The 21,941-nt window shown below is 32.7% G+C and overlaps 1 protein-coding gene across 2 annotated transcripts; it reads left to right on the top strand.

Annotated features, from left to right (window-relative positions):
- Positions 1 to 292: 292 nt before the first annotated feature.
- Positions 293 to 20,944, top strand: LOC140054412 (cytosolic carboxypeptidase 2-like). Of its 2 annotated transcripts, XM_072099388.1 has the most exons (31): positions 293 to 344; positions 828 to 882; positions 998 to 1,126; positions 5,740 to 5,807; positions 6,469 to 6,542; positions 6,756 to 6,838; positions 7,278 to 7,360; positions 8,019 to 8,152; positions 8,549 to 8,681; positions 8,849 to 8,970; positions 9,268 to 9,388; positions 9,625 to 9,762; positions 9,947 to 10,057; positions 10,172 to 10,341; positions 10,745 to 10,904; positions 11,270 to 11,371; positions 11,620 to 11,745; positions 13,013 to 13,149; positions 13,245 to 13,311; positions 13,510 to 13,668; positions 13,847 to 13,975; positions 14,074 to 14,140; positions 14,331 to 14,480; positions 14,609 to 14,857; positions 15,254 to 15,320; positions 15,634 to 15,695; positions 15,826 to 15,867; positions 16,142 to 16,250; positions 17,182 to 17,296; positions 17,559 to 18,998; positions 19,288 to 20,944. In XM_072099388.1, exons 1-31 carry the CDS (start codon positions 297 to 299, stop codon positions 19,450 to 19,452), a joined length of 4,815 nt encoding a protein of 1,604 aa, XP_071955489.1. In that variant the 5' UTR covers positions 293 to 296; the 3' UTR covers positions 19,453 to 20,944. The 2 variants fall into 2 exon arrangements, with proteins under 2 accessions (XP_071955489.1, XP_071955490.1); XM_072099389.1 differs by lacking the exons at positions 17,182 to 17,296; positions 19,288 to 20,944 and having other exon boundaries at positions 17,559 to 17,781.
- Positions 20,945 to 21,941: the final 997 nt, after the last annotated feature.

Here is a 21,941-nt window from a genome sequence, read left to right as displayed (position 1 = left end):
AACAGTTTGAGAACTACCTAAACTATCTATTATTTTAAATATAAATCATTTAGTTATCTCTAACAGATAATTCATTTCTTTTATGTTGAGTTTGTGGGTTGTTTGAGCCATTTAAAGATTTCTTTTGTTGATTAATGTTTACGTAGGTTAGGCCTAGGCCCTAAAAGCTAGACCTTACTACTGCTAGGGCCCTAGGCAAATCTTCTTTTCTGATGATCAGCGCGCTGGCGGAACGAAGGAGTAGGCCTAGCTAGGAGGAAACTGCAACCTGCAGATGTTACTAAGAAGACTTTGTCATGATGCTTCGAAAAAATAAGGAGGAATGTCATTTTGAGTATGATATGGTGAATATCATTTTATTTTCATTAAAAAGAAAAATACAATAATTCAGTTTCATTACATTAGTTATATTACTAATTAACTAGGCTAATAATTAAGTAAAAATTATTTATTAAAGAATAAGTTAAGATTAAGAAGTACAACATACAATGATCAATTAATTACAATACAATGCATACTCACTGGCTCTATGGAAATTAATGTTTATTCCACCTCTATAGTTATGTACACATTCAAGTAAATGGATGATAAAAATTAACTTTGAAAGTTAATTTTTGCAATAAACTATGATCATCATCCATTTTTGTTTGCATAGTTTAAAGTAGTAGTAGCCTAGGCCTAGTAGTAGTAGGCCTAGTAGTAGTAGGCCTAGAGTAGTAGTAGGCCTAGTAGTAGTAGGCCTAGTAGTAGTAGTATTTTTTAAGATATCTTGTTGAGTCTTAATAATAGTACACTGCATAAAAACAATTAATATATTTATTTTTCAGAATCCATATGAAAGTTTTATGAGAAATCATCTGAAACACTACGGCTATTATTCAGGTAAGAAATATAATAAATTACCCCATCCAACTAACATTTAATTCACTTTAATGTTGTAGTCAGTAAGTGGCCCACCCTCATCAATATCATTTTTTTTTTTATGTTCTGTTTTCAGGAAAAAATCAAACATACCGGACTGGAAAGGTCTATGAAGACTGGCAGAAAAATCATGACTACCCAATTAGTGACCAATCGGAAACAGAGTATGAAAACCAAGCGCTGGAAGATGACAAATCAGATCAAGGTAAAGTATAGGCTATATATATGTCTTCTAAAATTGAAAGTTGGAAGCAAATTTGTAAGAAACAGATCGCGATTAATAACAAAAATGAACCTTAGCTTCAAGGCATGTCTGAGACCAATATTTCCTCACAAAATAAATAATAAAGTTAATGGTATATAAAATCAATCAAATCTTCTAGTTTACCAAAAAAGCTGTACATATTATGTAGAAAGAAAATACACCACTTTATTGGTAGACAATATGAAATTACTTCCACCTTGAGGCATTATTGATCAGTTAATATTACCGTTAAATTGAGCTTACTAACCAATTGCATCATTGTGTTATGTAATTCATTAAGATCCCTGTAATTACTTGATATTATTAAAATAGATTATGTTAAATTATACAGTTTAGCTGAATAGTTTCTGGGAAGTCTGGTTTCAGAATGAAAAGGAGGACAGATTAATAATAATAATAACAGGATTTTTATAGCGCACATACCACTCAAGAGTGCTCAAGGCGCATTTAAGATTTGAGACCTTAAATTAAGATTTGAGACCTTAATTTATTAGAATACTGCCCTCTCTGGAGAATTTTTTATGCATCAATTTAGTCCGTCAACTAACAACAGGATCAATCAAATTCTGTTACTACACACCCTTTTGTTTGTTATTTGATAACATATTTATCAAAGTAATTTCCTTATCCCCGCCTCCAAAATTACATAATTTTTGATTTCCTAATGTTTACTGTGTACAACTTTTCTTTTTAATTTGAAAATGTATTATAGGATAAAAAGAAAAGATAAAAAATATAGGTATATATGCAGAATATGTGGCTTTTTTATGGTTTTGATAGCTTTTGGGTTTCATGAATCAGTTTCCTAAATGTATCAAATATTGATTGATAGGTAGATGTTTGGTATTTGGTATTTATTTCAGTTATCTGCAAAGTTAACTTTTTTTTTAGATAACCATCATAAGTTTGTATATTACAACAATACAAACATAACGAAGCAACTATGTATATATGAAATAGCATATTTTTAAAACTTATTTATATTATACAATGTCCACATAGTTTATAAAAAAAATGAAAAAGAGTTCAAAAAAAGTTTTTAAAAAGTATACAAAAAATAATCCTAATTAATTTTTACATTTTTAAATGTCAAAATTAATTGATAAAGATTATTTTTTGTATAAATTCAATAATAGCGTCCTCAAGTACATGTTTTATTGGATTTTACCATTGTTTCAATTTTGATACATAGTTACGGGTGTGAAAGGTGTTTTTAACTCCATAACATGATTACAAACAAACATTAATTCTTTTCAATAGAAAAGCATGTGTTGTTTGTCTTGACCTTACACCTATTGATGTAACTTTAAAAAAAAACCTATTTGTTCTTAAGACTTAAGTCTTAACCTTGAGATGTTAAGTATGTCCTCTTAACAAACTAAAGATCATGACAAGATACAGTTTAAGCTAAAACAGCCAATCAAATAAGTACCTGAATTTGAAGGGTGACAGAAATACTACTGAATAACAATGCAACTGGTCTTGTTATATTCTGTTATCATTTGTAAAAGGATTATATAGAAGGATTATATAGAAGGATTATATAGAAGGGTTATACTATAGGCCTATTGGTTGTCCCTCTCATGCTGTGTAGGCCTACCTACACAGCACTTTTACCAACCAGTATAATACAACGTAAATTATACAGATCGTGAGCATTTCACAGGATGTTGAAAAATCTTATGTATACCAAATTTGAAGTTTGAAATTTTTAATAGCTTCAAATGCCATGTGGTGGTGTACTGTATGTATATTCTGTATATTATTTGGATTTTGTTAGTTGTACAACATGGAATATTTATATTGATTTCCTATTCGAATGTGAATATATCGGTTATTTAAATACAGGTGGTGCTGATTATGCAATTAGATACTGAATATCTGTAATGAAGACTTTTAAATAAAATAAATGGCGTGGATATCCCATGCTGTTCCTCAACGAGTTGCCAAATTTAGTTTAAAAAATGTTAATTCATTTGGAGATAAACAGCAATTTATGACAAGAGGTAAGACTATTGAATTGGATGTTGTTGATTTTGGTCTATAATTTATAAAACTAGAAAATTAATATTAACATTTTTTATTTTTAAAAATGTATTGTCCCCCCAAAAAATGAAATCAGACTTTGAATGTCCATTTGCAGATTTAATTAATAAGTTAATCATTTTCGTAGAAAAAAAAATGTTAAAAAACAATGTTTTCACTAAAAAGACAAAAGAAACAGTAAAATTTAATATATAAAAAAAAACCAAATTTGGCTGGCAGCCAGTTTGACTATTTTTGACAATACTGTACATCTTTAATTGTATCTTTTATGACAGTATATAAGTTACATACATTTATAAAACCTTAATTTAAGTTGAAAGAATCCGTGGAAGAATGTGAAACAAATTCTTGTTGCCACAAACACACTTATGATCATTTTGACATTCTTAACAAATTAATATTCATGTGTGAAACCAAGCAGATGTTTTTTATTTACCTTACTTTAGACATCCATTTACACCTGTATATGTGTCATACAAACATTGTTTCATACATAGTCATGCTAGTCAATTTTTTGACAATACTGTACATCTTTAATTGTATCTTTTATGACAGTATATAAGTTACATACATTTATAAAACCTTAATTTAAGTTGAAAGAATCCGTGGAAGAATGTGAAACAAATTCTTGTTGCCACAAACACACTTATGATCATTTTGACATTCTTAACAAGAAGCGAATTAATATTCATGTGTGAAACCAAGCAGATGTTTTTTATTTACCTTACTTTAGACATCCATTTACACCTGTATATGTGTCATACAAACATTGTTTCATACATAGTCATGCTAGTCAATTTAATTATTGTACTTCATAAGTAAACAATGATAAGCATTTTCTTTAAAATTAATTCGTCGTTTCACAAAACATGCACCACCAACGTCCGTGACCTGTATTTGTCCTGCGTCCTCTTTTGATAGCTTTTCAATCCAGGGCATCAGAATTCTACAGGCTCTTCATAAAAAAAATCAGAATTTAATTAAATAAATAAAAATAAAAAGTTTACATGCCTTAGTGCAATCCATTACATGATGCTGTTTTTTGCCATGAGAAGATTTGAACCCGGGGCTGTGGAATTTAAAGGCCAGCTTACTAAGCACCAATCTATTGTGCCACTATATATGCATGTTAGTTGTTACATTAAAGTATTGATTGTATAAGTTAATACAAACTAAATAAAAAATAAATACTTTTTGGCAGATACATGATGTTGTTTTTGACCATGGAAGCTAGGCAGATTTGAACCCAGAGTTGTAGAATTTAAAGGCTTACTTAAAGTACCATCTATTGTGCCACTATATATGCATGTTGTTACATAAGTATTGATTGTAGTAGTAGTAATACTCAAACCATATGAAATTATTTACACATATTGATCAGTAGTTTAGAATAGAAGTAAAAAGAACTGGTATTTAAGAACAAACACAGTGGCTCTGTTTTCACAAATAGTGGGAGAAAATCAATAAAATCATGTTGTCGTTAAGATGTATAAATTGCAATATTGCAACACGGCACAATCACAACCACTTGATCGCCGTCGCAATCCATTGTGGGAGAACAAAACGTCTATTATTACGTTGTAGTGTGATGTGATTTTCAGACTGATTTACTACACGACATGTACTTTGTATAGTTCAGAGGGAGTATTGTCTGGATATATCTTACCATTTCTGTAGATTTTGTGGATTCTATTTTTACATACTTATATAATTTCAATTGGTGAGAGGTATTATATAAACATGCGTAGGTATGTACGAAAAATAGAATAATATACATTTCGCCGAACGTTTTGCAATTTTTTAATAATTTATATCAGTTGCTGCTTTTACAGTTTTTCCGACAGCTTCACCAACTTTCGTAAGTCCTTGATTGACATTGAAGTGATGTCGTGAATAATGTTGCTGAACTTCCGACAGCATAATAGAATTAAGATAAACTTGAGTTTAATGACAACATTTTTTGCAAACATTTTTTGTTGTTAAGCCAAATAACAATCAATAGAATAGTACTATTTTAGGAGGGCTCAAACTAAGGATGGAGTTGACTATTCCGCACTATTCAACGTCAATTGATATTATTTTTGTAATTTATTTACAGATTAAGTCTCTTGATATTGAGTATAGAGTTTCCTGAAATTTTTATTTACATTGTTAAATATTGCCAACATAAACAGTCAATCAATGACGAGTATAGCAGGATGTTGTACTTTCAACAATTTTATGACTACTTGAAGTTATTAATTAATATATCAGCATGTTTCTTTAAGGATTTCAAAGATACTGTATCCCGTAGTAACAAGACAGCATTTTTAATAAACCAATCAGTGATGACTAACAAAGAATGTTTCACATTCATCCTCAATACTCAAAATTAATAAGATAGTTGTCTGAAATAATCCAATAAATGATATTTACAAACGGAAGCTCTTATTGATCATTTAATTATGCTGTATGGCACACTGTTATCAATTTAGTTACTCACTAAAGAGATGCTATTATTCTTGCAGATTACCGACCAGGTGAGGATGAGAAAAAATCAACGCAGATCACATACAGTTATCAAGCAGGAAAGATGGTAAGTCTGTCTATCTTATTACATACATCCAACAGTGTTACATACTAGAATTAATGCATTTACATTCTAAATTAAAGCTTGTGGGGGATTTGGTAGTGCTTCTATAAGGTAGTCTGATAGTATTCGCTCAAATATGCCCACTTGCGGTTTTTCTTCTGTAAATTAAAAGAAACTATTTTTATTCAATTTATAATAATGATTTAAGTATAGGAAACCCATCACATCCCGACAGATAATCTATACTGTTATACCTTTCAGGAAGGTAATCCACTTTGGGATTAGGCTTAGATGATGAGTATTGACTATCAAGTTCTCATTAAAATGGATTATTGATTTCTATAGTAACATTCCCTGTTCTCATTCATAAGGACCACCATGTGATTATGTATATTATCTAAACACACCTCATACCGCTTTTAAGAAACTTTTAAGAAATGACATCCTTTTTATAAATACTAAAGGAACTCCAAATATTTTAAGACATTACATGTTTTAATTCCCTGTAACTTTACCGATTGACAATAAAAATGTTTCATGATAATCTGTCCCTAATAATAATGTTAATGTTTCGATTGTTTGAGTTTTACACTACAGAGATAAGACTAAGACGCGACCTAATAATGATTTAATTAATATAACTTTAAACAACATGTTTTTGTAGGTTCCTAAACTTCGTGAGCCACGGAATTTGTACGCCTTAAATAAAGAATACGGACCACAACAGGCACCACGATGGTGAGTTTAATAAATGTTTAATTTTAGTTAAAATAAAAATAATTTTTTAACTAGGAATACATAATTAACATGGATGTTACACTCCCTATTGAGTAGTTCACGGTCCCTAAAAATGGTACAAACGTTTCTGAAACGAGGTCCATCCATACTGAAATAATTGTACTTGCCGGAGGTGTCCTTTCTTTATTCATATTATTTTACAATATTTCATAGGCCTGCAGAAATGGAGGTCTTACCCGACAGGATATTCCATGTTTCGGTTGTACCGAACTTTGAAGAGCCTTTCTATGTCCCAAGTAAGTAAATTATTCACCTCATTTATTAGTAACCATGTTATAATATTGATTGATGCCCTTATGTTGAGTTTCCTACTACAATAAACTCTGTCTACACTATCAAACTTTATGTGACAAAAAAATGTGATGTGCCCATATACATTCTGTTTCCTAAAGTTTCCGCGAAGGTCATAGTACATAATGATGTTCATCTTGTAACCTGAAAGAGAAATTGCAACCAAAAAAATGTTGACTGTGAATCTGATTATTATGCCTTGTCTACACTATCAAACATTATGTGACAAAAAATGTCCATATATAGACATGATGATGTCATAAAACTACTATATTTGGGCACATCACTACCATATTTGGGCACATCACACCTTTGTTTTTTCAACCTAGTTTGATAGTGTAGACAGAGCTTTATATATAGTTTTCCATTGATTTTGAATTGTAGCCGGTCTAGAGAAAACCCCTCACCACCCAACAGACGGAGATGGTAAAGTTGTTTACTACAACCCACCAACCAAAGAGGCCTATGTAAGTTATATTTTCCCTTCATATTTTACCTGGTATTCAAGATATACAACTATTATTAAGCCTTGTCTACACAATCGAACTTTATGTGAAATGTGATGTGCCCATATATGAACATGGTGATATCATCTCACTAACATATTTGTTAAGCATATCACTACCATATTTGGTCACATCACACTTTGTTTTGTCAAACTAGTTTGATAGTGTAAACAGAACAAAAGTTCCATGCCAAAGCATCCTTGGATATAATAACAGACAAAATTGTATCAAAATGCTTGGTAAATTGTAGATCATGTCAATCAATGAATTCTACTACAAATAGGAAATGCGTAATGCAATATTATCTATATAATGCATGTGGTGGGAGTTTATTTGCGGAAATAAATAAAGGCCTTGGTGAGTTTATTCGAGGGGAGTTTATTCAAAATGATGTTCTATGGGCGGGCGGGAGACGGTGTTTATTCAGGAGATACGTTTATTCAAAGCGGGCCGTTTATTTGAATAAATATGGTAATAAAAAAATGTAGCTAAACTCATGAAATTGAAATGAAAATAAATTGAAGCCATATTTTATGTAAATTAGAAATAAACAATTCTTTTTATTGCTTATATTATTATACAGCTTTTCATATTCATATTTTGTTTTATTGTCTCACAGTTTCTGAGGTCTAGAGTGGGAGGAAGCAAACACAGCTGTCCGTTCCGCGGTATTAAATTAAAATCAGAAGAAGATACAACTCTATTGTTTGAATCACGGTTTGAAAGTGGGAATCTGATGAAAGCTACTAAAGTGTATGTTTAATAATAATAATATTTATTCGGTCACCAATGAAAATAATGATAAAGATAACCAGGAGTGAGAAATAGATTTAGGCCCAAAGATGTATTGTCCCCCAAGAACATGAAAAATTGAGATTAATAAAAAAAGAGATGTTGAATAGTTTTAATATAATCACTTAAAATCCTTAAAAAGATAACGTTTTCACTTATAAAAAGACAAAATAAACTGTTAAATTCAACCAAAACCGGTTGACTTCCAGTCAAAAGATAGAACATTTTCATGGGGAATATATTTTTAACAATTCCCTATCTGTCATGTAAATGTCTTGATTTTTAATATAATTTATACTAACTGATCTGTACTACTACTAGTGTTTATATAGAGTTTGTTTCATATTTCTATTTCAGTGGAGAATATGAATATAACTTATTGCTACGATATGATATGTACACCAATAAGCACACGCAGTGGTTCTATTTCCAAGTGAAGAACGTAAAACCAGGTGTACGCTACCGATTTACTATCACAAACTTTCTCAAAGTAAGTTCAGGCAAATCATCAACAGTATAATTTGTTTGATAAACCAATAATATTTTACGGAGATAATCCCTGCCCTGTTGGCATCACCTTGTTAAATTAGTTGATTCTCTAGTTGTATCATACCTCTATGTTTAAATGTATTTATAAACATTGTTATTTTCGCACAGTCTGGAAGTCTGTATAACATGGGTATGAAGCCATTGATGTATTCAGAAAAAGATGCAGAGACAAAAGGAAGAGGCTGGAGAAGAATCGGACAAGATATCAAATATTACAAGAACAACATACAGTAAGATTTTACTTCAGTACTTGATTTACTGCAGTAAATAATTTCACAATTTCATGGGCTATTTTGTACTTGCCCTAACTCATAACAGTCCTTTGATCTTATGTCTGGCTGCGACACATACCAAGAATACTGTGCTATGTACATATTCTTTGTGGTGAATGTTAAGGGTGGGGGAACTGATCATGTCACAGCCACAGATAAACCCTTTGATCTCTGGAGCTCAGCATCCTGTTGTTTATTGACTTATTAGATCCCAACTGCTATTTTCTGATGGTTTATTATGCTTTCTTTATACAGACGTACAGATTTGAAGGGTGAAAAATACTTTTATTCGTTGACATGGACATGTGTGTTTCAAAATGCAGATGATACCTGTTACCTTGCTCATTGTTATCCATACACCTACTCGCATCTACAGGTACTATGAACATTTTATAGTTATAAATGTAAAATAAATATTTGGGTTGAGTGACATTATTCCATATCCCATGGGGAAATGATCATTTTTTTGGCCCTAAATAGAGATTAAATGCTGACAGCTATTGCACTGCCAAATGTTAATATTACAGTAATTTTTATTATATTTTTAATTGTATTATACTAATTATTATACTGTATATTATATGATAACATTATTATTATTTCTTTGCACAGGATTATTTGTTAAATCTTAGTAACGATCCAGTGAAGAATAAGTTTTGCAAAGTGCGTGTTTTGTGCCGGTCTTTAGCTGGTAACTGCGTGTACATTCTTACGATAACATCACCTTCTAAACACCCTTCAGATGCTAAGGTAGGTAACTTTACAAGTGTGAACACATGTCTATTTGATAATTTATTAAGATATGCAACCACCTAAGAATCTTGTGAGTTCACAAGTCATTTCATCTCTTGTGTATACAAGTCTAAATCATACAAAAAATAAACATCGTGTACTACTAGGCTATCACTACTAAGGTTTTCTTTCATTTTCAAAGACTAAAAAAGCAGTTGTGTTAACTGCACGAGTGCATCCAGGTGAAACCAATTCCAGCTGGATGATGAAGGGTTTCCTGGACTACCTTACAGGGAACAGTGCTGATGCTAAGGTAAGCGAACATCTTAATTAATAACTTTAATTTATTATTTAGTGAAAACCAAAAGTGAATGAGATTGGATTATTTTTTTGATGTTTGATATCGTATTCAAATTTTTTCTACCAGCTTTTGCGAGACACATTTGTTTTTAAAATCGTGCCGATGTTGAATCCTGATGGTGTTATTGTCGGCAACTATAGATGTTCTCTTTCTGGACGAGACTTAAACAGAAATTACAAGAGTATTCTCAAAGACTCCTTCCCGTCGGTTGCTCACACGAAAAACATGATTAAGAAGTAAGTTCCACCAATCAATTTCAAGTAAAAAATTAGAATAGAACCCATATTAATGGGACACCTTTGGGACATACCTATACCTATACCTATACCTATCCCCTTAATAGGGGTTAGCCGTAGTGTTAAAATATATATTTCCCCTTGTACAATAGAGGCGTCATCAGAGGTGTCCCAAAGGAGAGGTTATATTGTGTTAATAACACATACTCTTAATCTCTGTCTACACTATGAAACTAGTTTAACAAAAAAGTGTGATGTTCCAAATATGGTAGTGATATGCCATCATCATGGCCATATATGGGCACATGACATTTTTTTGTCACATAAAGTTTTATAGTGTAGACAAGGCATAATTATCTGATGCACAATCATTTTTTGGGTTACATTGCAATTTCTCTTTCAGGTTACAAGATGAACGTGAGATCATTATGTACTGTGACCTTCACGGACACAGTAGGAAACAGAATGTGTTTATCTACGGCTGTGATAATAAGCGTATCGCATCACGACGTTTAAGGGAGCGTATATTTCCAGTTATCTTGGGAAGGAACGCCCCAGAGAAGGTTTGTTTGGATTTATTTAATATGTTGCAAAGTAAGGTCGTAAAACATACAGTATAACACTAAATACAATCTGGCAGATCCAAAGTGGACCACATTCAGTGGTTGCACCATGATTTTGTCTTGTCTGGCGTCACTACTGACTAGGTTAATTCAGCCAATTTACAGTATTGCAAATGGATTAACTACTGAATGTCTTAATTGAAAGACGTTCCAATAATTTCAATGTTGTTGATATAAAGTTTGTGGTACACGTATACTGTATAATAGTTCTGAAAAAGTGTACGGTTGAGTTTCTCGACGTTTCCATCAGTATACTTGATCGTCCTTAGTAGTGAAACTATATCTTTTACATTTTTTTCTTTCAGTTTAATTACAATAGTTGCAAGTTCAAAGTTCAGAAGAGTAAAGAAGGTACTGGGCGTGTTGTTATCTGGCAAATGGGAATTTTGAATAGTTTCACAATGGAGGTAATAATTGTTTTTCCGAAAAAAAATATTAAAAGAAAATACATTTTTTATATCATATAATATTGTTTTTACAGTGCGCTTGTTACATGTTTTGATGTTGATTTAGTTTATAATTTTATAGCTTAAATATATTTAAGGGTAAATTTATTAAGTCTATGTAATGTTGTTGGTTTATTAGATTCAACAAATTGCTGTTGGTTGTCAACTGAATAAAATAAATAAATGAATGGGTTTTTTTTTTTTGCTAGGCTACTTTCTGTGGCTCTTCCTTAGGCTCTCGGAGCAAGACCCATTTCAACACCAAAGACTTTGAAGCAATGGGCTACCATTTTTGTGACTCTTTGCTGGACCTTTGTGACCCAGATATTTCTAAGGTTAGTCCCACTTACCTATTTTTATAATTAACTAATATAATTTAATATATAAACTAATTCATCCTTTGAATAATAATTTCAAAATAATGTACATAAATTTTCTCATCAATTGCGACAAAATGTTTGTACCGTTCTAGCCAGATTTGAGTTTTTTTATAGTGTAACAACAACATTTATTCAACATCAATAGTTTACAGACAGAAGCCAAAGTGGCTTGTCTTTGTAGTCCCTAAGCATAAAACGTAGACGGACGCATTACAATTACAAAAAAATGATATTTTGAGACAGAAAAAGAAAAAATACAAAGTTTTCATGAGCAGTTTATAATTGTTTCTGCTATTTTCAGTAACATTGAGGAAGCCAGCCTTTTTTATATAACCTAATGTAATCAACTATTTCTTCATTTCTTATCAAAGTTATTAACTATAATATTTACATATCGTTTTTATGCCACAATTTTATATTCTCAATGGTAAATACAAACAGATGTTGAATTATTCATAAGCAATTTTCATTTGCACTAATTTGTTTGAAATTGTTTTTTTTTTATTTTGTAATCTTTATATGCCTGTATTTTTTAATGCTTACCATATTTATTCGAATAAACGCACTGCTTTGAATAAACGCCTACCTCTAATAAACGCCCCCATAGAACATCATTTTTAATAAACGCCCCCATAGAACATCATTTTAAATAACCCCCCCCCCCCCCCTCATCGAATAAATGCCCTGGCCACTTCCCCCCCCCCCCCCCTCTCAGCATGCCCTGGTGCCAGGTGCCTTTATTTATTTCCTCAAATAAATGCCCTGCCACATGCATATACACAATATTGTATTAAAACACATTTCTCCCTAGGGCGTTTATTCAAATAAATTTTCCAAAAAAGTATACATTTGCCTTTTTGTTTGTCTACTTTACATCATATTATGGAGATACTGTATTTGCTTTTTTTTTATTTGATTATGTTTTCATTAAATTAATAATTCATATTGGACCATTTCACTTTTCTTTCCTCATCTGTAAATATTTATATTCGTTTTCTTTCTCCCTATCATAGCATTTTAGCTTATAATGTACCCTGTTATGTACTGTAGTAGCTGTTGTGTTTGTTTTTAAATTGATCATATTCCTTTATATCTTTGCTTAGTAAACAGATTCAGGCCTACACTACATGTTTACATAAATTGTTTGCGTTTCTCTATTATGTCTGTTTGAGAACATAATAACAAAATTCTAGAACTACATAAATATTAATTTTTATTTCAGTATGAACAAATATTGGATGAACTAAAGGAGAAAATGAGACAAGAAATACTAGCGCATCTTCAACGAACAGGATCCCCTATGCCAGAGAATGGTATAGTCAACCTGAGTGATGATTACACATCAGCTATTGAATCGAGGTATGGTGAATAGGACAATCCATTTTCAGATTGGGGGTGGAAGTGTTTCATAATGCATGCTATAAAATCTTAATCGTTAATTTTTATTTTCTTAGTACAAGTGGATCTGATAGTTCAGTTGATGATGGTCTTCCTGTGCATTTGCTTGCTTTGGCTCCAAAGGTAAAAATTATTTAGAATTATGAATAACAGTAATTATTATAATAATATTGTAACATAATAGGGGCACTTTGCCATAAAGTGACTGATATGATATGGTTTGGTTAACTAGAAATCAGTTTTCATTGAAAGGTAATGTTAGTGTTGTTTAAGTTTTTTTTTATTTGGATGAAGATATTTCAAATATGACATTTTTTACAGCTTTCCAAAAAGAAAAAATTGAGATCAAGAAAGGAGAGAGACAAAAAAAGAAAAAGTTTGGAAAAAGCAGCAGAAAAGCTTGCGAAGGAAAAAGCTGGTGAAAATGCAAAAGACAGCAAAGAGAAGACAACACCAACTTCAAAAACTGATAAGAAAAAAGTAAAATATTTAACATGTTATACTATTGGGATTAAAATTCTTTTTATCAAACTAATATTTAAAAAAAAATAATAATATTATTTTTCATTCTCATTTATTACTACAAACCTTTTTTCAATGTAATTGTTCCTGGAAAACCTTTTACCTTCGTCTTATCTATAGAAACTTTTTTCTTCAGGATAAAACAATGAGATACAGACATACAGATCGTCTTTCTTCTGCTGGAAAACGAAGCATCACCCCAGGAAGAAATGATGGCGTGCCGATGTTTGTTCAGGAAAGATGTGAGGAAAGGCAACTAAAGAAAGTGAGTACCACAGCGAATTTTATTTGAGAGAAGATTTTCCAAAATGTTAAAAATAATTTGGAAAGCTTATTAATTGTTTGTGTGTTTTTTCATTGCAGACAGAGTACCTTGAAGCAATCACTAATGCCTACCTGATGAGCGGTGTTCTACCCCCAGCAGCTCAAGGTATGTGTACAAAACATGTGACCCCTGCATGTTATGTGATTTGGTGTGATAGACAGGTTTCTTTGTAGAGAACGAAAAGGTTGGTCAAAGAGCCTACCAGTTGAGTGGTATATTCTACCTTCAACATCTTAAGATTTGTAAGACGCATTATCATAGCATACTTTAACATTGATCATTTTCATTACCACAGATCAATCAACGTTCCACTACTCCCAAGGTAACCATGGATTAACTGCGACAGGCGTACCCCTAGGCCATGTGGAAGGTGTCTGCCCACATCACGAGAAAGCATTTGCGGAACACTATGTAGCTAATCAACTTGCTGACTTACAATTTGCAGGTAAGCACAGGACATCCCTGGGATTGGTAGCCGAGCATCTAAGTCACCAAGCTACAGCTCCACTCCATTTCGTTAAATCTCTGGGTACAAAAACTTGCGCATCTAAATTTGAAAAATTCTTCTTTTAGATGAAAAGTTTGACTGGACACATTCAGTTGTAGACACGCGGAAATCTGTTCAGTCATTGAGTCATCGAGCACCATCACCATTCCAGAATCGGCCTTACAACAAACAGATAAGCATGTCTATGGTGCCAAATGAGAAGGTGGTTCCGATTGGTCAACCTCAAATGACTGGCAGACGATCGGGAAGCCCGCTGAAAAGGCAACCAATGCTCACTGATGACAGTCAAAATTATGCTGAAGTTATAACTAAAGGTATGCCATATTAATAATAATATCCTGGATTTATATAGCGTCTAATGTTGTGAAACCTCTAAGCGCTGAACATTATTGCCCCAGTCATTTTGGATCAAACACATATGGAAACATACTCTTATAATGTAGCTAGTAATCAGCGCAAGGTTGTGTCTTGATCTAACCGGGTTCGTAAGTAAAGTATCTTGTCTAAAGGATACAAGCAATGCAGCGGAAGTTGGATTCGAACCTCGATCTCACGATCAGTAGTCAAACATCCAACACACTGTACCACACGCCCTCACATATTACACTATTTTTTACAAGTTTAGTAATATGTTCAATTATGCAAAAGAAAGGTTTAGATACTTTATGTATGAACTAACATTTGTTTTTAATTTAATTATTATTTGACAGCATTCACAGCAAAACCCTTAACTCGAAGTCGATGTCCATCAGCTACAAATATTCATGTATATAATGGGTGAGTTTTATTTATAAAATGTTGTTATTTCCCTTCTCTCTTAAGCGTGGTTCCCACTAGAACGCAACGCAGCGACGTATCGACGCAACGCAACCGATGACGCAATAGTGCTGCAAACATTGTAGGTTTGATTCCACGCAGGCGGGGGCAAACATAATGACTAGATAGGCATTTTTTTTTCGTTGCGTAGATTGCGTTGCGTTGTGTTGCTAGTGAGAACCAAGCTATACTATATAATGTTTATTCTTAATGCTTTTTGTTCTAAGTTTATAAAGAAAATTACTAAAATAGAATTTATTTTTTTTTTTAAAAGGCGAACAAATTCTGGTAAACCACAATTAATGACGAGGTCCTCTTCTAAACAACTTTTGAGGGGTAAAAAAACTATTACTTTAATTTATTTACTATTCACTGATATATTATTATTGTACTTATTATATTATATATTCATTCATTCTATAAATTATTGTTGCTTTATAATACATTTTATTATCATTTTTCACAGGGAATTCACATTATATCGAAAGAACTGAAACACCAATGCAAGGTTTGTACTTAGATTAAACACTAACACAAATATTGATTAATAATTATTTTTCTTTGATTATTTATTTATGTTTCATCATTTACAGAATTCTGAACCTTGACCTTCTCTTAGTTTAGAAAAAACATTTTTACATTGATAGATAATATTTTACAGAATGTATTACCTTCCTGTAGTTTAGACAGTTCAAAACTAACTAGTTTGTATTGATTAATTATTAGTAATCTTTATTGATTATTGATCTATTGATTGATCTGCTGCTTTTTTTAACATTCAGGACCTCGTCCTTCTAGTAGCATAGAACAAACATCGTATGTTGAAATGAACCAACTTGTAAAATCTACTACGTCTCAAACTAACATAACAAATGCAAGTAAAGCATCTAGGTTAGTATTGTAAATATATATGTTTGTCTTTGTCTATATTAACATTTTGATTTTATTCCATAACTACGAATCAAGGCTGTATACGCTCCATTAACATTGGATTTTAAAATCTCATTCCTCTCAAACTTCTTTGAACAAGTATCAGGTTACAGTTAGCTCTAAAAGCTCTGACTACACTATTAAACTTTATGTGATAAAAAAAAATGTGATGTGCCCATATATAGACATGATGATGTCATAGCTCTGCCATATTTGGGCATATCACTACCATATTTGGGCGCATCACACTAGTTTGACAGTGCAGACAGAGCTTTAAAAACACTTTTTAATGCTTTCGCTACATTGGGCCATATAGATATTATAGTGAACTATAATAATATCTCTATGATTGGACCATCATGTCAGCCAACACTATATGGTGTAACATTGGGTAGGCTACCAGTTGGTGTAACTTAATTCATGGAGGTATAATTTACACCTCCATGGTTAATTGGTCAAAGATAATGCCAGTGCTTTCCTTATAAATGGCTCAAGCTACTAGACAAGTGCCTAGATACTATGGAATGGAGAAGCAACCTCAGAAATTAATGGTGCTTAGATGAGTATATTTTAATAGCTTTCTCGGATTCACAGATTTTTCCTCTGACAGGGGTCAGCTCTGGGTCGTACACCTAGCACAGCCACAATTAGATTTGCCACAAGTCTGTATTGTCTTTTTTATGTTAGTCCACCAGTCGGCGTTTCAATTACGAGCTCAAGTAGTATATGTATGAAACGCCATATGTGCCAAAATATTTATCTTTTTACTAATATTTAAAACCTAGACTAAGCTGCAATATCCAATTTTCTTTCATTTCTATTTGCTTGGTATATGCTTTGTTCACCACTGCTTTGCACTCATTTTCCACAAAAATCAACTCTCTCCCTTTAGTGAAACACCTCAGTTCAACATCACTAATCAGTTCGGAGGCACTGTCCCTAGCCACTCCACCGTCACAACCTCCATTCCCCGGCCGACTGTTATCCAAACGGTAGAACAGCAACCAGTAAGACATTTTTTATTCACTATTTGGTAGTATTAATGCTTGGAAAAAAGTAACATTGGTGTATATAATCATAGTTATATTCTTTATATATTATTGGAATGCATTTACCTATTTTCTACCGACAAAATGTTATTATAGACCACTATTAGTAACCAATCCGATGGCATGAATTTAAGCATGTGGTTATACAATGTAACTCTCTCCCTGATTTTGTATCATCGTTTGTCTGTATTTCAAATATAAAGTTTGTGTTCTAATTTAGAATACAATTCATCAGGCAGATGGTAGAATTTCCTCTCTCAGTTCATCCGAACAGTCTACAACTAAACAGGAAGATAAACCCAGCCTACGTACCACAGCAGTAAAAGCACATCGATGCAACACCGAATCTACCCCTATATCGGATCCATCCACCTTTAGCTTCAAATACAAAACGGCAAACAGTTCCCATCATTTCTCAAACGCGCAGAATTTCTATGGCAATGCAGTCATTATGCAGAACAGTAAAGGTACGGTTCAGTATGAGGGTCAGCCTACAATGAAGTTCGTTAAGCGAGATGGATCAGGAAGCAGCTCCGCCATGAGTTTAAGGAGTAGTGGTTCGAGTGATTTACGCAGCGATGGTCCTCGACCAAAGAGTAACCCCGATCCGGCGATAAGTAGTACAGATAAACGAACGAATGCGAGTAACGATGATGATCAAGATGAAGTTAGTCTTCAAAAGATAGATGAAAATACGCAGAAAAAACCTACGGATAGTAAATTAAATAGCGATAGTACTCCCAGTGGTTTTAAAAGCGAGAATGACAAACCTCAGGTACATTCAGATAAAGCTGGTTTGAATGTTAATTATAACAATGTAAATAATTTAACCGAAAATAGAAACGTAAGAATTGTAAGCGATGAAAGATCAATACCTTATAATCACGCTCGCCATGTTCAAAACAAGCAACAATATTTGTATCAGGGAAACGTGAAAAGCGATGCAGAAAATATGTTTGTTGAAAAGCCGCAACAGTGTATGAACATTTTCCGAAAGTCGGACAATTCACCATCCATTGAAATTGAAAACAAAACATTAGGTTCGTTATATCAACCTGAATCTGTATCACCTACGAATATTGGAAGAACAGTCGAGTACAACCATTTACTGGATAATAAACATCAGCTCAATGATCGATTTCTGATTGCACGGAACCCACGACAATACTTTAACGTCTCACGCCTTGAATTACAAGGGAAATTATCTAGGAATTCTATGGACGATACAATGTTGTCCGCGATGAACAATCAAAATATAATACCTGAAATTGAAGGACGTGCGTTAATAACTCCAAGAGAACATAGTTTTCACAGCATGCGGAGTAACCATTCTCCGAGACTTTCTTCGTCTGTTCCATCTTTAAGCAATCGAGGTGGAGTTGAATCGATGCTTAAATATCAGGTGAATCATTCGCTAAGCACGTCTCATAAGAAATTAAACAATCAGTTAGAGGTTGAAGTAAATAAACCGCCAGTATTGAAAACAACCGACGTGGGAGGGATACGATCACAGATGCAGAATGGAGATGTAGCAAGTGTAACACAGAATCCGCGAGAGGTCAGTAAGATCACATCTCCTTCTCTAATCACAAGCCAGTTTGAGTCCTACCCAGTGGCTGTGATGAAAGCTAACTTGCAGGAAAAACAAGCTGTGAAAAAGGTAAGATTAGTATTGCTTGTTTTGCTATTTATCTTCAAATTTTGCTATTCATCCTCAAATTTTGCTATTCATCCTCAAATTTAGGAAATTCGGTCTCCAATTGAGGAAATTCGGATTAGGTTCTCTATGGACCCACGGTTACCAGAGTAGAGCCCCGACCACAAACCACAGGGGCTGAGATAGACCAGTAAACATGGGTAACCCCGTAATCTTCTGGAAAATATATTGGACAAGCCATTTTTATATAAGGAAAAAATTAATGCTATAATGATGTTGTTATCTTTAACAGGGTATTGGAACATCATCAAATCGTACCCTTAGATTCAAGGAACCAGCAGTGGCCTCTGTCGCATTTTCTAACCCACCGTTTATCTACAGTGTTCAACAAAATGGCTCTGTTGCTAGCAATTCCTTCAAACGCTCCTCTCAACGATCAACCTTTTGGAAGAAATAAAGTTATGTCTTATAAGTCGATGTATGAGAAGGTCAGAATTATCCTGTGACCCATTTTATGGTTTATATGCAAAAGGTTTGAGTCACAAAATCAATTGTCTTCTTTTGCTAACAAATAAATACTATAATATGAAGTTAAATGTATCAGATCTGCAGAGTAAGAAACCTTTCCTGTGATTCATAAAAGAAAAAAAGAGAGAAATGATACACATCATGTGAATAATGATATATACAGTAGTTATATGTATGTATGTTATATGTATATATATATATATTATTCACTTGTGTGTTTTATGTTGTATGTGCCAAGCACTGAATGTAAACCAAGTACAAATACAGGGTCCTACCCCATGATGGTTGAAAATAAGTGTAGAACACACAAAATAAACACCCAGTTTTATAAAATTTATGTTTTTAGTATTTAATTCTTAGTGAATTCGTATTGTGCTGCACACAAAGCAACATAAATACCTTGTGTGCTTATTTTATGTCATTAAATTCTTAACCCAATTGTATAGATAGAAAACAGCTTGATTTTATTTTATAAATGCTTTTAAATATTTGATAATTAATATCTAAATTAAGTGTTGTCAATTTGACATTTTTTTAAGATAAAATTGCTTCCAAAGTATTAATATTTATTATATTTAATTTATTATCTATATATTGTAATTGTTTGTAACTACTTTGGAGTAGCTTTGTATCAGTTGTTAAGTAATTGGTCAGATGTTTTGCCCTACTCTCCAGGCTAAGGATCTGGAGGTCGTGGGTTCGAGTCCAACCCGAGAATTACTTCTGACCAAGTTATTATCAATGTATATATATTTTTTTACCATATTTGATGAGGGTGATCCATCCAGCAATTTCTGATCATTAGGGACCCTCAGAGGTTCACAAAACAAACAATACAAAAGATGCTCTACATAAACAAAGTCTTATTACAAGTCTTTGGGAGTGGAGTTGTAATTTGTCATTAGAAACATTGTGTCTCAGGATAGAATATGTTATTAATAATACTAATGGCTTAAATTGCTCAGGAAATACAATTAATAGATTCAGATATACACAAATATCCTTTCCATTAGCCCCTACGTCTTATTCCCACGTGTGTATAAGTTCGTACTAGAAACAGGTTAATATTTTCACGATTAACCCAAATTTGTAATAAGATAAATTATTTATTCTAAATAGAGATTGCAAGAAATTCATCCTTGTCGGAAATTTAATGATAAACCTTTGATTTTAAACCTGTCAGTATTGGAATAAGACAATCTGGTGTGTGTGCGTGTGTTTTTTATACGCGCATGCGAGCTTACTACATCCGCTCGTGTTGTTAATATTTATTTCTTTTTTATACACAATATTCTATAGAAAATAGAAATATTACGTTGAACATAATTTTTTAAGGTTATTTTAGAACGATGCCTTTACAATTTAGTGCAATAATAGTTTTTTAATGTCCATCTTTTATGTTCAATTTTTATGATTAAACAATCCATGTATATAGTTTATTTTGTGATTTAATTGTATTATTTTACGCTTTTTTCACACGTGATAGAAATTTAATTAATGAATTATTAATTTCCTTTTGAATAAGGCGTGTTTGATTTAATCACATATCTAATTAGTGACCGACTCACTCATTGGTCAGTGATAGAGTCGACGCGCGCGTACACATTGTAAAATCCGTTTCCATCAGCATTTTCTTTCTCTCATGCCAGTATGCTTTTTCATTGGTCAGTGACAGAGTCGGTGCGCGTGTACACATTTTAAAATCCGTTTCACACAACATTTTCTTTTAATAATTTCTTAATAATCGAATCCCTTAGAAATCTTCGACCTGCTTTCAAGTGTTAAGCTCTGTCTACACTATCAAACCAGTTTGACAAAGAAAGTGTGATGTGCTCAAATATGGTAGTGATATTTCCAAATATGGTAGTGATATTCCCAAATATGCCAGATATGACATCATCATGATTATGGGCACATCTCATATATTTCATATAAAGCTTGATAGTGTAAACAAAGTTTTACGAACTCTTACAGACTCAACCAGGGTTCTTTTGGTTGGCATTTGGTTATGTACACCACCGGGTGTGGTTGACTTCCACAATGACACAATAGGATCTTTTAGACATTGCTTGCTCTTATGAAAACATCCAACAATGATTAGATCAGGATGTTTATATTATTCTTCGGATGAGTGATAGCCCGACGTCCATATAGTGACGTAATAAATATTTGTGCTATTAATTTCGGCGACGGTTTTTTGTGTGTAAATGTACGTCTGTACGTGTGAAAACAGTAGAACGCATTAAAGGGTACATTTGAATAGGGCGTCCCAAGTATACCAGTGGCCGTATTCACCATTCACACTTAGGCTAAGGGAAACACGTACCTTTATAATAAAAAAAAATCTCCTAAGTGAAAACAATTTAAGAGGAATACTAAATATTTATAGAGTTAAGTGATACTTAGTATTTAAGGGAA

Source organism: Antedon mediterranea, chromosome 7, assembly GCF_964355755.1.
Source record: "Antedon mediterranea chromosome 7, ecAntMedi1.1, whole genome shotgun sequence".
Classification (NCBI taxonomy): Eukaryota; Metazoa; Echinodermata; class Crinoidea; order Comatulida; family Antedonidae; genus Antedon; species Antedon mediterranea.
Note: the sequence above shows the minus strand (reverse complement) of the source record. Positions and strands in the feature narration are given on the sequence as shown.

What these genes read in the sequence shown, in the direction of transcription:
- LOC140054412 (XM_072099388.1), top strand. Translation starts at nt 297, where the DNA reads ATGATGCTTCGAAAAAATAAGGAGGAATGTCATTTTGAGTATGATATG. An exon ending in CCACAACAGGCACCACGATG is followed by an intron (nt 6,543 to 6,755) that starts GTGAGTTTAATA and finishes AATATTTCATAG; the next exon opens with GCCTGCAGAAATGGAGGTCT. An exon ending in CTATCACAAACTTTCTCAAA is followed by an intron (nt 8,682 to 8,848) that starts GTAAGTTCAGGC and finishes ATTTTCGCACAG; the next exon opens with TCTGGAAGTCTGTATAACAT.